We start from the raw sequence: 18,303 nt of genomic DNA, 5'->3' as shown, positions 1-18,303 counted from the left end.
TAAGGGAACAAATAAATAGTGTATTTTGAACGCGAACAGTGAATGCGTCCAGGAATAGATTGTGAAAGCTTCTAACGGAAAATCCTCTTTATTCACTAGCTGAATATTTTAATAGCCTATGGATGAGGGAATATTTAACAATTATTTCGAAATATATATTTATATCGCTATTGACATTGGACTTGGAAGCAATATTCGTATTATAGGGCATAGGCCCTTTGAGAAAACACCTACTCATAGGGGACAAAAGTTTTTTGCGAGGCTTCCGGCTGATTTGAGAAGTATTGTTGAAGAAAAACAATTCAAAACAAAACTATATTCTTTTCTCAGTGAGAAGGCTTTCTATAAGGTTGACGAATTCTTGTTAGAGTGCAAAAAAACTATTATCTAAATTTTGCAAATTTAATGAATTGTTGAATGTTATTAGAGTTTTATTTTAAGATTGATATTTTATGTTATGTTATTTATCTATGACGTTTTTCAACTGTATTACATTGTTTTTGTTATACTTTTGTTGAGAATAAAATATTATTATTATTATTATTATTATTATTATAGAATTTAAGGAGCTGAATTGATTATTTTTTGAATCCTCATTTAATTTATGTTTGACGTTTCCAGTTGTATATTGTGTAAAGAAATAAACTTTATTTTATTTCTATTCTATTCTATGATGAATATCAACTTTATAAGGAGCTGGAATTATAGTGAACCTACATTACAAATGATTAAGCAACATTTTAGTTTTGATGTTGTAGACACAACATGTATCAGCTATGGTACCACAATCAAGTGTCGAATCATATGATAAGGGTATGAATGAAAATAGTATAATGGGTATAAATGAATTTACCTCTAGAATGAGTATTCCAAATTAAGGTTCAAAACAGTTTTGGGCAAATGCCTGTTGTTTTACCTGGATTGTATTTGTATATGAATAAATAAATATAAATATCTTCTAGACGATAAATATCAACTTATTATTGTGACAAGTCTTTATCGTGAAGCAGTCTTGAAAAAATTGATTATGATTTGTGACTGTGAATGAAATACCTGTGGGAAAGTTTTCTTGAGGAAGTCCCTCTTCTCCTTGCTGCCGACTGTGGTGTAGACGGTGCAGCCCATGTGGAGTGCGATGGCAATAGCCGCCTGACCCACACCTCCGGTACCGGCGTGGACCAACAGGGATTCACCTGGCTTCATGCGACCACGCACAACCAGGGCGTAGTAGCTCTATAACATTATATCAATATTGAAATCAATTTGGATGTTCAAAATACAATGAAATATCTCCTAAGGTAACATAGATGTAATTGATAAGTTAAAAATACAATGAAATATCTCCTAAGGTAAGTCACTAACTTAACGTTTCATCGGACATATTTACGACTAACAGGCGTACAGTGTTCTGATCTGCAAGAGCACAGAAACTACTACCATTGAAAAAAGATAGCATGATATCTTATATCTATGCTACTGCATACTTGCGTTGGAAGACTGTCACAAACGTTCAGGTTTTTGGCTGTATAGTCGTATCGTACATGAGAAACATTATTCAAGTGCCAAGCCTTGCATGTACAATATGATGTAGCCCAATATGATGATAATTTAACAATAATGCTCAATGATATTCCATTTCTTGAAAATGAAATCTTTTATTTTATGGAATTTGAACCGTCACAAACTAAATCATATAACTCACCAACAAAGTCCAGGAAAGTTTTAAAAATAATTAATCCATGAGCTGACATTGGAGGACGGAATATGGATAAGAGAGGAGTAGTGAGTATTTCAAATACTTTAATCAGCATTTGTACAATGGTACAAATGGTACTGTAGTACTGGTAATGGTATAAAAGGTACAATAGTGCTGATTGTACCATTTCGCTGATTACAGAGACCAAGTGATTGATCTCTTGAAATTAATGACTCAAACAGATCATCAAGCAAAAAAAACCTAGATAGAATTATACCCTCAGAGTAATGTAGGCCTACAATAATACGTTTTTTCAAAGAAGTTCATTTTTCATGGTATTTAATTTGAATTGTTCTCTGAAAAAATACAAAATTGCCATATTTCGTTGTTTATTCCCAATACTAACTACTCCTCTAGATAGTATAGAAACGCTAAATTGTGAAACATATTTAATAATACATTATTTATGGCTCGTTATTATTGGATGTTCGTTGAAGCTTTACTGGATACTAAAAAAAACAAAAAGTATTTAGACTAAATCTATATTTCGAATTAAAACTTTTTGAATTAAGTTTTTTTTTCAAATTTGTGAGGCCCAAACGTATATAGCCTACAGCTGTATTCCTGAACACCAGTGACAGTGAAAGAGATCGATACAGTGAAAATATTATTCTCATACATTCAAATGGGACTATTCATACTCGTTGGGCCGTGCTGAGTGTGAACAGTACAAAAAGAACTCATAGAAATTATATTTTCACTGTGCCGGTCACTTTAACTGTGAATGGTGTGTGGGAATCCAGCTTAAATCGTAACAGAACACAAATCTACATATGTATTTATCACAAAACCTAAATAATTTGAGATTGAATACTGACGGTAGCGTAGACGACTGGAATAGTTGAGGCTTCCTCAAGCGTCCACTTGTCTGGCACCTCCCACAGGAATCCGGGGTCGGCGAGAACGGTGGTGGCCAGACCCTTGGCGGCAATCATACCCATCACCCTGCGGCCCTTAGTGTCCCTTCCGGTGAATTCCAGACCAAGGATACAATCCTGTCAGGCAACAAATTCAACAATGTCAATTATTCAAATGAATGAATAAATAAATAAATTCGACTCAAGTTATAATATTGGACATAGAAATAATAGCTATTCCTCTTCTTCTTGTTTGGCTTTACAACCCAGTACGAGTCACAGCCTCGCTCGATCTTCTCCTCCAAGCATCTCTGTTCAACGCATCCCTGCACTCCAACCTTTGCCGCATCCTGGTCATCCACATCCATTCATCTTAATATATTTTAATTTCCATCCAATAATAACTATTGCATGTAGAAATAATTACAAATTAAGGTGAAATGAAAGAGATTTTGTAAGTTTCACATCATTTATTCAAGCCAAACTATAGTTTCAATGCACTTGAGGCATCATCATCGTCATCATCAACATCATCAGTTAGTAGTCTTTTGGTTTGACCACTGATGATGATACCTCAAGTGCATTGAAACTATAGTTTGGTTTGAATAAATTATGTGGAACTGACAACATCATCTTCATTTCTACTTAATATGGAGAAATTCCACAAAAAGTCTGTTTACAGTGTGAATAATGACAAAATTTGGCAATATTAAATTCAGTGATGAACTGTAAGGGCCAGTCTCCAAACTCGCGATTTAGCTAAGTTCTAGACTTTAAACAGCTGGAGTTGGAAAATTGGCTTTCTGAAACGGGGCGTAGTCGTAGTCATAGTCAAAGTCATGTTTAAATAAAATTTTGAAAAACTAGAAAATTGAACACAAAATAAAATAAAGAAAAAAAAGTGTGAAGTTTCAGATATTTTGAATTATTTAGGAATGTTTCATTCGTCAAGGGAAAACGTTTCCAATATTATAGAAATGAGAAAATTAAGATTTATTTTGCTGCAACTATTCACTGCGACTAAGCCCCGTTTTGGAAAGCCAATTTTCTGACTCCAGCTGTTTAAAGTCTATAACTTAACTAAATCCCAAGCTCGAAAACCGGCCCTAATAAATAAATGTCCATTTTTATTGAACGATCATGTTGAAAATTGAATTTTCCAGGTTAAATTTGTCGGGAAGTAAAATTTTCTCTTTGATAGGCCAAGTATTTGAAGATTTACTATGAAATAATACAAGTCATTTTTCTGATATTTTAGTATTGATAAAAATGAATTCTAATAATTGGCAAAATATGAGTTCTCATTCAAAATACATAAATAATGTAGTTACCTGTCCAGCCAAGTCACCTGGCAGCGCATCTGGGGGCAGTTTTCCTGAAGCCAACATAATGTCACGGAAGTTGAGGGGAGCGTAGTAGACGGTGCACATTTCTTTGTCGGCATGGTTTTCTGGTCTGTTAAAAAACAAAAGAAAATAAGTTGATATGAAAATTAACTGCTATCATTTACTTCTTTTTTCTATAATATATACTATATTATTTACGTGCTCATATAATTACAAAATTAATAATGATTAGTTTCAATTATAGGGATGATTTTTATGACTTTCCATTAATTTAAACTAATATATTTGAAAATACAATATTCCCACATAGATTATATACTATTAATGAAAGCCTGGAATTGAACAGTTTATTCACTGTTTCAGATAATATATAGAGGGTGCATTAATAATTGTACCGTAATGGTGCACATAGACGCTCAATATTATTGTTCAAATACTACCTTCACTACATTACTTATAAGATCGGGCAACAGTGTCTGTGACATGTTCAATACAGTTGTGAGGTCTGATGTTACAAGTGGGTATACTTTAATGCACAAAATTATGTCACCTCTATGGGACGGACACTCAATGTGATATCGCATTGAAAATGTAAAGTAGAAAACACGGGCATTGTTTGTAATATAACCAATCATGAAGACACAAGAGTGTAAGGGCCAAGCTACATGAAACGTTTTTGCACTGACGGTGGATGTGTCAGCAGGACAAGAAGCTCTCCGATCAGTTGATTATCAGCTGATTAGGTTGGCGTTCGGGAATCAGATGATAATCAGCCAATCGGAAAGCTTCTTGTCCTGCCGTGTCATCCGCCGCCAGTGCAAAAACACCTTGTAAAACGCTTCATGTTACTTGGCCCTAATAATAAAGACAATAGTGAGGGAACAATACGGAAAGGGCACAATGAAGACAACAGTAACAATAAGGGATAAGTAACAATACTATGGAAAACTTTGCCAACTATGGAAAAGCTATAAGCAGCTGATTGGGTAACTAGCCTCGATACTATAAATGACAGAAAACTGTGTACTTATATAAACTGTGTAACATAAAAACTGATTAACAACTCTGATGTATTCTCGTACTAAAACTGTGTACCATAACAACTGGAATGTACATACTTGTAGAAAGTGAGCGGTCCCTCGATCCAGCGGAGACTGGCAAGGTCACCTCTGGTGAGCGCGTTGATGTAGGCGTGCTCGACCTGGAGGGAGGCCTCGTCGGAGGGGTTGCTGAGGCGGATGTGTCGGTAGCTGCCCCACACGCCGTTCTTCAGCACGTTGTGAACCAGGTCCTTCTTCAGCTGGGCGGCGTACTGGGGAGCGCTCTGTGAGAACGCTGGTGCCTTCGCGTCTTGGATGAAAACAGTTCTGCAAGCAAAACAATTATGTATGAAATTATTACGTTCAATCATATGGATAACTATAAATAGCTATGTTTGTTAAACACTTATAAAGTTCTCATCCTTATTAAGTCTTTATTTTCTCTCTGTTATAGTTCAGACACTGTGTGACTTGTAAATATTTGAAAAAACGCTCACTTGGAGTATAGAGGAATGCATTTCACTCCAACAAAAGTAAGTGTTTTTTCAAATATTTACTAGTAACACAGTGTCTGAACTATAACAGAGTGATTACATAGTGTTTCGTCATGGAAAGGAACATCAACTTTATTTTCTATCAGGAAATATGAGTGATGGAAGGTTTGAAAGGTAGGCCTACATTTTACTATTCAGAGCAAAAATATGGATACCAAATTACTGAACATGAGTTAATGGAACATAGGCTACTGAATAAAAATACTATTTTTATTGTATAATAAATTTGAACTGTTTATGAGAATATAACTTGATATTATTTATTTATCTATCACATTGTGTACAAATAGGCTACATAACATAAGGAAAGGCACAACAGGCTCTTGCCCAAAACTGTCCCATTTCCAATTTATACTATACTGTCCGAATCAAAGTTTAGGTTATATCACTTTCACTTTTCAAAAGCAATTTACACTCTTCAAAGCTCATAAAACCAGCAAATTTTGAATTGAATGGATATTATTAAAGTCTAAAATTTAAAAAAATCTAGAACAGTAATTATTCTGATTTTTTTTTTATTAAAACTAAAAAAATCTGAGTCAAAACTTCACACACTTTATAGAAAACTACAGCATTTCTATGAGATTTCATCCTCCAATCATACCCCCAAAATCGTGAGAAAATAGCGATTCATTCTCAAATCATACCTTAAATCCGAACTATAGCCTACAAATCCTACAAAAGTATTAAAAAGATTATGTTCATTTAATTTATAAATTAATTTTGATGGAACAGTTAATATAAAATTGGAAAATGAATCATTATTGGAGACTTGAAAAGTAATTGGAAAATAATATTAGAAGGGAAACCGCATTGGAAATAGTTGACTTGGCAGATAATATGATTTCAATCGTGAGTTGTAATGAGGATGTCATTTATTCATTCATCGACGGTAATTAATAGAAAATGAAATCGAACCAACAGGCATTCGACCAAAACTGTACGTATCCCTAATTTGAAATAATATTATCAGTTTATAGTCATAATCAATTCACTCGTAATTTGAAGTCGTATTTAGTGTAATTGTAAAAATAATTACCTGACATTGTTGCCGCCTGGCTCCTGCTTGATGCAGTTCATCATACCGACCATTCCAGTGGTCTCCTCTCCCTGGCACACGAGCAGGTAGTGCTTGCCCTCGTTCTCGCTGGCCTTCAGTGCAGCCTTCAGATCTTCAACCCACTCAAAGTTCTTCTCGGTCACGTTGATCACTGTTGGAGCTGGCTTCTCAACCACCTGCCAGTCAAACAACATTTTCTATCAACATCTTTCAATGTAACATGGATTGAATAAGAATGAGATTGCTTTAGAAAATCTCCAGTTCCAATAAATCAATCAAATCAAGAAGTATATCTCCAAAACTTAGACCCGGTTGCACAAAAGCCATTTTAAGCCAAAGAATTCTAACCGTGATTAATTTCACGAGAACCAATCAGAGAAGGCTTTTTTGGAAAGACGGCTTCTCTAATTGGTTCTCGTGGAATTATTCACGATTAAAATTTAACCGGATTTTGTGCAACCTGCACTTAATCTTATAAGTGAGTGTCATATAATACAATAAACAATGAGTAGTATAATAATCAGCAATAAGGAATAATGACGGTTTAAAACTGAATATACTGATACACGTTTGTTCAAAAGATTTATTGTTTTTGAAAATAGCAAAACAATTCATTACTTAATCTATCTATTCCAAATAATTTTTTATTCTAGATTGTTATTCTTTTGTTGTATAGATTAGTACGGATAGTTGAATCAATTACACAATCTTGTTAATCTATTCTGAAGATCATTCTCAACTATGAAAGGAACTAGACTGGGAGAGGAACAACAGGCTTAAAGCCCAAAGCTGTTCCTTTCCCTAATTTGGAAAGAAATCGTCCAAAAATAGGTTATGTTTATCACTTCATAAGTTTTGTCCAATTTTGAGTCCAAAATATAAATAAAGGATTCAAGCGTAACTTTGGAAAAAGAATAAATGAGTAACATACATTTAAACTGCCCATAATTATTTGATTTCAAAGTACAGTATAATCCATACAAGTTTGAACATAACTGGTGTTTTAAAGCGGAAATTCAACACAACAATAAACTAACTCAATCTTAACTCATTAAGTAGTAATACTCGTAAATACGATCATACGGAGCTATGAGTTACATAGTTCTTACATCTTATAGATTACTATTTCTATGATTCTTTGAACTATTTTTTTCTGAGTTTGATGACTATTCTAATTATATTTATTCCCGGTTTCACGCGATCGATTCTGATGTTTTAGAGACGAACCATTCTTCTCTTCAAGCTTGGGCCCGGTTGCACAAAAACCAGTAAAATTTTAACTTCATTAATTTTACGAGAACCAATCAGAGAAAGCCTTTTTTAAAAGACGGCTTCTCTGATTGATTCTCGTGGAATTAATCACGATTGAAATTTAACCGGCTTTTGTGAAACCGGCACCAAGTCTACTAAGGAATCCTCTTCTATTTTCCTCGGTGATTCGCGGTGTTTTCCTTCAACTAATGCCATTCCTCTCTTCAGACTACCGAGGAATCCTCTACTACTTTTTCTTTACATCACAATGTTTTCCTTCAATTGAATCAAAGTGATTGAGTAATATACTGTACTTCAGTAATAAACAGTATATACTATACTAGTGATATACTTCTAAGCACTTGTCAAAGTACTTCTGCAATTCGCAATGTTTTACATGAATTCAAGTAAAGTATTCAATGCGAAAATTACCTTCCTTAGCAGGGACGAAAGTCTTGCTGCCGGCTGGCAGCTTGGCGACGACCTCGAGGCCGGTCTGCTTGATGGCGGCCGGGGCTGGCGAACTGTTCTCGGCGAACAACAGGAAGCCGCCGGGCTTGAGAGCGGCGGCCATGTTGGCGACGACACCGGTGGCGGCGATCTGGTCGCAGGCGACCACCAGGTGGCAGTTCTGGTCGACCGGGCCGGCCGCCGGGTTCTTCTTCACTGTCTTCACGCCGAGTGGCTCCAGTGAGGCGGCCACTTCGTCTGAGTCAGACAGCACCACCATTTCCACCTGCCCATCACATCCATCACATAATAAAGAATTATTAGATAGTCAGATTAGTTATTAGATATCAAGTGTAGTACAGTATTAACCATTAGGAGAGTTTTATGCTAAATTTGACGATTTTCCTAAAATTAAGTAGACATTTGGAGGGAGGGTTAAACGAGTCGAACATCGTACTCAAGAATTTGTCGAAAACCAGAATATACCCACAGTGTCGTAGGAGGCGACTAAAAGGGACCTCCTTTCCAAAGCCCTCCTCCCAAAACCCTTCTTCTCCTTCTTAATATGCTTTGGAATTTTTCATTTCTAGATTGGCTTTGCTTTGTCATTATACTCTGGAATGGATTAATTAAGTTACTTCAAGTAACTGATGAAAATAACTATTGCACCTTTCCTCATGTCAATGAGTCATTGTATTTATACACAATGTGGTAAATAAATTGATACAGATTACAGTCGTGGTAAATAAATTTGGATACAATCCTCTCTATGACTGATTAAGTCATGCTTAATTGTTTATAGCAATGTTTCTGTAAAAAATTATTCTGTTAATATTTATCAACGGTGCAACACCAATTTTAGAGACATAACAGTGGAAAAACACATACATAAGTAGATAAATATTACATTATGAAGTTAATTAAATAGAAGAGATTCAACCTAGTTTAGGTTTGAAAGGAATTCTTGTACACTATAAAAAGCTTTATCAACTAAATATTTTTTCATTTGTTTTTGAAAATCTTCAAATCATCATTACTTTTCAAGATTTGAGGTAGCTTGTTATAAAATTTCCTACCAATATAATCTGGTTTTTGTTCAAATAACCTACTATTGTGACCCATTATATGATAATCTGCTCTGTTTCGCGTATTATACTCATGAACATCTGAATTCTGGATCACACCACTCTTTTTCACATGCATTACAACTTCATATACATACAAAGATGGCACAGTTAATAGACCAAGCTTTTTAAATAAAGGCCTACAAGAGTCTAACCTATTCACTTTCTCTATACATCTGAGTGCCTTCTTTTGAATCTTAAACACTCTGTCCATATTTTGTTGAGATGAATTACCCCATACTAAAATAGCATACCTAATATGAGATAGTATAAGTCCATGGTAAGCAGTTAACAGTAGTTTTTTATCATTCAGCCTAGCAAGCTGCCGCAGGACAAATACCCCAGATGATATCTTATTACATATCCTCTCAATGTAAGGATGCCATGTTAATTTCCTGTCCAATAAAATTCCCAAGAATGCTACTTTCTCTTCTTGGTCTAATTCATTTTCCTCTACAAACACATTTATTTCTCTATCCTCTACTGAATTATATTTACTTTTGAATTGTAGGAATTGACATTTCTTACTATTTATTGTTAATTGCCTTTGCTTCAAGAATTGGACAATTGACTGTACTCCAGTAAAAGCATTTATTTCTAGACTATCTAATAAATAATTGTTAAAGATAAGCGATGTGTCATCAGCAAACAACAGAGCTCTGTGATCTTTTAACTCTTTTGGTAATTGGTTCACATACAACAGAAACAGTAAGGGACCCAGAATTGAGCCTTGAGGTACTCCAGCCTGGACCTCCAGTTTTTGAGATTTAATTTTTACTATTTCATTCCCATCCACCTTGGTAAGCTCAACACACTGGTTTCTACCTATGAGATATGATTCAAACCATTTTAGTTCTATACCATTCACACCTACAGTTTTTAGTATTTCCAATAATATTCTATGGTTCACACAATCAAAAGCTTTGGATAAATCAAGAATATTGCGGCTGCCTTCTCACCTGAATCTATTATATCTATTAGTCTTTCAACAAGGGATACTATTGCAGTCTTAGTAGATTTCCCTTTCTGGAACCCATGCTGTTCATCACATATGAAATTAATTTCTTCCAGGTGCATCAATAACCTATTTAAAACTACTCTTTCAAAAATTTTACTTATTACATTTAGAATACTAATGGGTCTATAATTTTCAACTCTTTCAGAATCACCGCTCTTGAAAATTGGCAAAATTTTTCCTTGTTTCAGATCATCAGGGAAAATACCCTGCTCTAGTGAAGTATTAAGGAGATGCAATAAAGGGTCCAGTAATTCATTTTCACATTCTTTTAAAATTTTGCTTGAGACCCCATCCAATCCTACTGTTTTTTTGTTATTCAAATTTTTTATTATTCTTGACAACTCATCTCTTGATAATGGATGAAATTTAAATACCTTTTCAATTGGCTCAGCATTTAATGTAGTTGTATTATAAGTATTAGTGTTCAGTGACTTTTGGAGATTATATGCAACCTGTTGATAATATTTATTGAAAAAGTTACAAATGTCTATACTATCATCCATATAATTCCATGTTCATCGATTATCCTAGGGACATTAGTAACTGTATCCTTTTGAGCTGCTCTCCTATTTCTATTAATTACCTCCCAAACAGCAGAGTTAAAATTGGTACTAGTTGTTAATATTTCAGCTGTTTTCTTACACTTAGCTTTCCTCACTTCTTTTGCATAGTTTTTCTTTAGACATTTGTATTTGACCTCACTCGGAACATCCCTCACTAATTTAAATTCCTCATAAGCTTCCCTAACAATATTTCTTTGAGTAAGATATCTTCAGTTATCCATTCATCTACTTTGTTTAATTTACTTTTTACTTTGACTTTTTTTATCGGACAGCATACACTAATGTGAAATCTTAGAGTATCAATGAATTGCTTATATTGTAATTTAGGTTACAACTGTTATAAACACTACTCCAATTTTCTTGAAGCAGTTCCTGCTTCAAACAATTATATTTCCTAGCTCATATTGCTGAATTTCTTTCACAAAAGTTTTTTTTCTGCTTGGATTCTGGCCCTGCAACTTAACATCTAAAATTTGATAGTTATGATCTGATAGATCTGAGCTACCTAACCTGACATTACAACCTTCTATATTTGTGAGGATATTATCAATAATTGTCTGTGAAGTTCGAGTTACTCTTGTATATTCGTGGACCTTAATTTCTAAATTATTCATATTAATAATATCTCTAATATCCTCTGTCATTTTATCCTGCCTGGCAAAATCGGTATTGAAATCTCCTACTACTATAACATTTGTGAAACGAGCGGTTGTAATTTCCAAAAGTGTATGGAGCAGCTCACAAAATTTTTGCCAGTCTCCATTTGGTGACCTATAGATACCTAACACTACTACCTCAAATCGATCATCAATTTTTAACCTTAGTCCCGTCACCTCTAAATCCATCTCAACAGAAAATCTCTTAACAAAATCCAGTTCATAAGTTTGGGTATGTTTAGCATTGCTAGTGAATATACATACACCACCACTTCTATGAGCTATTCTACAAAATTCTGATCTCAGTGAATAGCCTGGAATCCTAACTTGATTTATTTCCTTTATTTTTAAGCCATGCTCTGTGAAAATAACAATGTCAGGATCCTCCTGTTTAAGAAATACTTCTAATCTGTCAATTTTGTTGCGAAGATACTGAATATTTTGATGATAAATACTAAAAACCTTACCATCTTGTGCTACTCTATCTCTAGCATTTGTAGCTATTTCCCTTTCCCTGTTTTGAGCCAATTTACTAAAAAATCGTTATTTGTTTTTTTGACTGTTTTTAAACCAGAGGATTGCAAACGGCTTTCAATCAGCTCTGCCAATCTATTACAAAAGATTACTTTGCCAGATCGATTTAGATGCAACCATGATTAGTGAAGTTATGTCTTTTCAGCCTTTCATTTAGAAAACAAATCCCCAGTTGTTTAGAATTCTTATTTTTTAGGCTGTTGATTGTATTATGGATTGATTTGTTTGTCGAATTGATTGCTTCATTTAATTCTGGCCTATCAAACCTATTAGGAATAGTACTTATTATTAAGTTTGTTTTTTTGCTGAGTGGCACAATTTCCTTGATTTTTTCTGTTACTTGAGGAAGATGATTCAAGTTAGGTTCATTTATATTATTTGAGCCACCCAGTACAATTAGATAGTCATTTTCATCAAAGTCTTTAGTTTGTTCCCTAGCTGACTCTACAACTGCATTAATTGATGCACTTGGCTTGAAAAAACATTGGACATCAAATTTATTTTTTAATCTTTTATCAAGGAGATCACTGCAATCACGTCCATGACTGGACGTCAGTAGCAGAACTCTCCCTTTCCTATCTTTATTCCCTCAGCTATATTTTTGGTTGCTGTCTTCAAAACCTCACTGTACGTTTTATTTCGACCATTTTCAGAGCATTTCCCATCATTTAGGTTAGATTCTATTTTTTTGCATTTGGACGGAGGTTCTATCATACATTTAGTATTATCAAATTTAGATTTTAGTTTCTTTATTTCCTCCGACATTAGACTACATTGATTTTTTAGATTTAGTATTTCTTTTTTATGGTCTTCATCTTGTAATTTTATAATCAGTTCCAAAGATTTAATTTCTTCTACCATCCCTAACCTTTCTTCCTCAGACGTTTTTAAAGTTACTTCTAATTGGTTTTTTAAATTAGTGTGGCTACTTTGTAGTTGAGCAACTTTTTCGGCTAAAGTAGTTTGAAGAACTGGGGTTTTGGTTTTGGCGTTTTTGAATTTTGGTTTTGGGAACGCGTAAGTACTCTCGCTATGTTTACATTTCTATTATTAACCTTCGGTGTTTTACTTGAGCTCATCTTCCTATCTAAGAAATTATATTACTTGCAATAATAATAATTGATTTATAAATGATAGGATTTTAATTTGGTTATAATTTTAGTCAAGTAAACTATCTATGTTTATTTTTAAATCTCGAAAACCTAACCTCAAACTAACCTCTAAACGGTGTTTGGCTTTTTAAAATAGAATTAAGAATTAAAATCTAAAACAAAATGATAAAACGTGATCAAGAAACAATTAATAATGAAATAAACACAAAATTTGTACTTATCCGTGACTATTTATAACACAAAATCTTCCAAAACCCAGGAGCGAAATTATGTAGTACTTTCATTCACAACCTCTCAAGGTCAATCCTCATGATTCTATTGAGCAAAAAACGTTTACAAGACGGTACCAAGTAGCCTATACAATCGAGATTCAAAGCTAAGATGAGTTTCATACAACAGATATATTGTGAAGTGAAGAACTACAAGACTCAACCTATTTCGGACTATGTGTAACCTTATCCAAATTTGGGAGACGAGTAGCACAAGGTTACCTTATTTTTTCTCTCCGTATCATTTTGACGATGTACTTATTGTATCAATGAAGCTTCAATCAATTAATAAATAAAAAATAAAGATACTCTGCAACAGTAAGTAAAGTAAAATAAAGATATGCTTACATTTATCACAGAAGTAGCCACTATCTTTTACGTTTTAAGTTTGATATATTGAAAACAGTTTTCATTTGATTAATTGATTTAGATCGTTCAGCGTGTTCACACTATTATTATACTTTTTCTACTTAATTATATGGCAATACAAAATGTTGATGGTTTTTAGGAGTGTTTGAACCATCATTTATGAATGTGTATGAAGATCGTTCCGCCATTATGTTAAAATACATCATCAGACTGATTGAGCAAGGTGTATACCATATCTCAAGGTATGAATTTCAAATCGTTTATGCAGACGATGTCTAAATATCAAAGAGAAACTAATCAAATTATTATTTTATCAAACTAATAATCTAATTATCAATGGTCAAAGATTTGACCATTACTTACTCCGGGAGTTGAAACGTTTCTACTACTAAGTCAATTTTCGGTATATATTTTACATTATTACTAGGGTGCGATAGCAACTACTCATTAGTTACTGCAAGGAACCCCATTGAATTGTTAGTTTCAATGGATGCATTTAGATACAAGAGAACAACAATAATTACCTTGTCAGATTCGTAGGGCACAAATACGTATTGTTCGAGTTTGGGAGCTGCCTGGCTCTGCTGCCTACGGGGGGCAAGAGATGCCTTCATTCCACGCAGCTCAATGCCTCCGGCCTTAATGATGTCTATGTCACGGTACATGTGCACTGGCACACCTACAAACCAACACAAGTTTACAATCTCATGAAAATCAATCTAAGTGCAGAGTTTTATATGATGTTAAGTGCCTTGATGATATCAATGTTACGGTACATGTAAACTGGCACACCCACAACCAAACAATTTTCACATTTTCATGACAATCAATCAAGTGCACAGTGTGAAAGATTATATGCCTATAATGATACACAGTTGAAAGCTGCTCTGTGAGAATTTCCACATTTCACTAATATAAGCGCAGAGCGTGGAAACGTATTAAAATTATACAGAGCAGAACCTTTGAAGATTTAAGTAAATAGGAAATATTCTTATATCAGTATCTAAGAAATGATAAAAGTGTCAAGTTAATGGTTGGTAAAAATGGCAATTTTCAATAATACGTACAAATTATTTTAATCAACTTCCAACTGCACCCAAAAAAGATTAATGAAGTGGATTTTCTAGTTGACAATCACCACCTACATAAATTAATAATAATGAGCTAGCATTTGCATCTCTCAATTAAGTAATAGAGATTTGCGTGATTTAAGTAGATGTTGAGTGATAGAGAAATGATAAACAATGTTCGATACTTGAGTTTAAAAAAGTTATTTAGTGTTGAGTGACAGGGAGGACAGGTTGTAACTGCCTGAAAGGCTTTGTTACCGTTACATTATATATATTTTATTTAGTGATTAAATGAAGCTTGATTGGGATGTAGTCATCACAACTATTTAATGTAATTCAATAACCAACAGTTTTATTGTTTTAAAGTTGTTAGCTGACCATGCCTGAAGGTGAGAACAGAACGAGTAAGTCGCGGTGAAGATCGATGCCATTAAACAGCTTTGCAATGATAACAACTTTTGGCGTCAGTGATATAAATATACACGGTCGATAGTGAGCTCAAATCTACATAATGATCTGACCGTTCTGTTGTACCCATAGGGAAGGGATACATAAAATTGATAGGCTTATTCTGCTGTCATTGCTGGGAACTAATCAGGTAGTGAGTTTGAAATGTGAAATCATGAAGGTTAGAAAATTTATGAACGCATGCAACTGCCATTGCCTGAGAACTAATTTACAGACGGACTAATTTATTCACGGACTAAATTACTGACGAACTAATTTACTGATGAACTAATTTTTTCAACTGGTGCTTACCTGAGCCCTCTGGGAGAGACTCGACGTACTGCATGTGCTTCTTGGGGTCGATGATGACGCGCTGCATGCGAGTTGGCAGATACAGCTCGCGGGTCGACAGACCCAGGATGGAGAACTGCAGCATGGTGTCGATGAAGCTGATCCAGTTGCCGATCCATTCCAGTTTGCCAGACACTCCTGTTCACAGATGTCAACAGTTATTTTTCAAGAATAAAAACTACAACAGAGGACATTATATACGTATCTAATTGTCATAGGATTCATATTCCCTTTCAGAGGTTATCCAAAACAGCCAAGAGTTATGATACATTTGGTATAAAAATTTACAATGAATTACCTACAGATTTAATATTAGAGACAGAAAAGAAATTTAAGACGAGATTATTGAATTGGCTTGTGATAAATCCTTTTATAGTGTTGAAGAGTTCTTTGAGAGTGAAATAATTGTTGCTTAGAGTTAAGAGGTTTCTATTTGTATTTATGTATTGTTCAAAAGTTGTGCTGTAAGGAATATGTTTTGTGCATTCAAATGAATTGTATTACTGTATTTGAAAAATCTAATTGACTTACAGTTTACTTACTGTATTAATTTTAATGTAATTTTGTGTGTAAAGTTGTTGTAAAAACAATAAAATCATATTTATTTATTTATTATGAGGACATTATATATGTGATTTTCATATTTCTTTGGAAAGTATATTTTCATGAAAAAATGAATGATTGACAAATCTAGAGGAAATATTATCAAGTTTCCACTAAATTTCAAATCTTCTAATTCACTTTTGTTTAAAAAAAATGCGTTTTGTTTCAAAACAAATCTTTTATTTAATATGTTCTCACATTTTTTTTCGATAGATTGTCCTAATTTGAAGTTGGCTATAGTAATTCTATGCAAGAGAGTGGGAAAGAATGTTGAATGCTATGAGTAGTTCTCTATTAAGAAAATGAACAGATTATTCAATTATGCAATTGAGACCCATCATAAAATTTTATCAACTTGAAATAAAATAAAAATATTCATCCAGCACCCTTTAAAATAATATATTTAATTTTCGTTACTCGGCTTGAAATTTGGAACATAAACGACTTATACCATGAAATATTTTATTAATTACTTATTAATTCTACATTGTTGAAAGACGATCTGGCGCTTTGCTGAATGATAGACAAGGATAGCAATACCATTGCTAATCTGACACTGCCATTATAATGTGGAACTCACTATAGTTCGTTTCTCCTACTAAACCGTGCTGTCGGACTTAAACTGTATAGATTCTGGATTGAACCTAGATAAAGGGTGAGATGATTCTAGTCTGTACTAACCCTTGTTGTCAGACTCCTTGACTCCGCGGAAGATGCCGGTGTAGTCGTAGCCACGCAGACGAAGCTCCTTGTAGATGTCGGCGGTGTCGAGTGAGATGTTGGCGCTGGCCACACTGGGCGGACTCAGCTCCAGCTGCTCCTTGGCGATGTCCTCGGGCAGGCGCACTTTGCCAGACACGGCCACGGAACCGCCCTCGCACAGCTCAAAGTCACCCGTGCCGTCGAACACGTTGATCAGGAACTTCACTGACCCTAAACACAGGAAAACACAACAAAACTCAAGTAAATTCATAGAAAGTGAGAGACAACTAAAACATAAAATTTGTGCTTTTGTGAGGGCCAAGCCAAACGCTGATTTCCGAACACCAAACCAATCAGAGCGTTTTCTGTCCTGCCGAGCTGTCTGAGAAACGCTTTGTGTGGCTTGGCCCTGAAACCGATGACTAAGTTCCGGTTACACAAAACCCTGCTGAATTAAACCGTGATTACATGCCACAAGAATCAATCAGTGAAGACTTCTTTTCGATTGGTTCTCGTGACATTTGGTCATTATTAAAATTTGATAGGCTTTTGTGCAAATGTGATTAAATGCCACAAGAACTAATTAGTGAAAACTTATTTTCAAAGAAGCCTTCTCTGATTGGTTCTCGTGACATTTAATCATTATTGATTAAAATTTAACAGGCTTTTGTGCAATCGGGCCTCAGACTGAATTCAATGATATTAATTTTTTGATTATACGGTAGTAATCAACTGATCTTATAGTTTTGGTTAAAACTTCATAGTTAAGTTATATTATTGTACTTTGTTACTTGTCTTATTGTTTTCTGTTTGATGTTTGACTTGGCTCAGTATGTATATAATGTATTGGCTCAATAAATTGAATTCGATACTTTGAATAGTCCGTGAGTTATAACATGAACCTTCGACTCGCACCACATGAGACTCTGCATTTTTTTAGGGTGGGGGTAAGTTTGGTCAGTTTTCTCTCGGCAGCCGGTACCCTCACTTCAAGCAATTTCTACATTGGCCGTATGCATGCAGAGTGAAAGGAGAAGATGTGTGAGAGAGACATACCCAACTCTACATCCCTACCAAGCCAGCCACTCTTTTACCGTTTGTGAGGTAGAGGTTCATGTTACAGCTCGTCACCTGTATCATTGAATAAAGTTGAGGAATTGTGCTTATTCCA

General features: G+C 34.5%; 1 protein-coding gene across 1 annotated transcript in view; it reads right to left on the bottom strand.

Annotated features, from left to right (window-relative positions):
• The window catches only part of LOC111045930 (fatty acid synthase), a 53,171-nt gene that overhangs the window by 16,836 nt on the left and 18,032 nt on the right, over window positions 1-18,303 (bottom strand). The window contains exons 15-23 of the mRNA XM_039429550.1: window positions 17,112-17,363; window positions 15,789-15,965; window positions 14,415-14,638; window positions 8,313-8,636; window positions 6,593-6,789; window positions 5,078-5,326; window positions 3,945-4,068; window positions 2,575-2,751; window positions 1,054-1,233 (exon numbers count right to left, since the gene is read on the bottom strand). Coding sequence (XP_039285484.1) covers window positions 1,054-1,233; window positions 2,575-2,751; window positions 3,945-4,068; window positions 5,078-5,326; window positions 6,593-6,789; window positions 8,313-8,636; window positions 14,415-14,638; window positions 15,789-15,965; window positions 17,112-17,363 — 1,904 coding nt within the window. The remainder of the gene's footprint in view (window positions 1-1,053; window positions 1,234-2,574; window positions 2,752-3,944; window positions 4,069-5,077; window positions 5,327-6,592; window positions 6,790-8,312; window positions 8,637-14,414; window positions 14,639-15,788; window positions 15,966-17,111; window positions 17,364-18,303) is intronic.

Source organism: Nilaparvata lugens, chromosome 5 (assembly GCF_014356525.2).
Source record: "Nilaparvata lugens isolate BPH chromosome 5, ASM1435652v1, whole genome shotgun sequence".
NCBI lineage: Eukaryota > Metazoa > Arthropoda > Insecta > Hemiptera > Delphacidae > Nilaparvata > Nilaparvata lugens.
The sequence above is the reverse complement of the archived record's forward strand: the minus strand, read 5'-3'. Positions and strand labels throughout refer to the sequence as shown.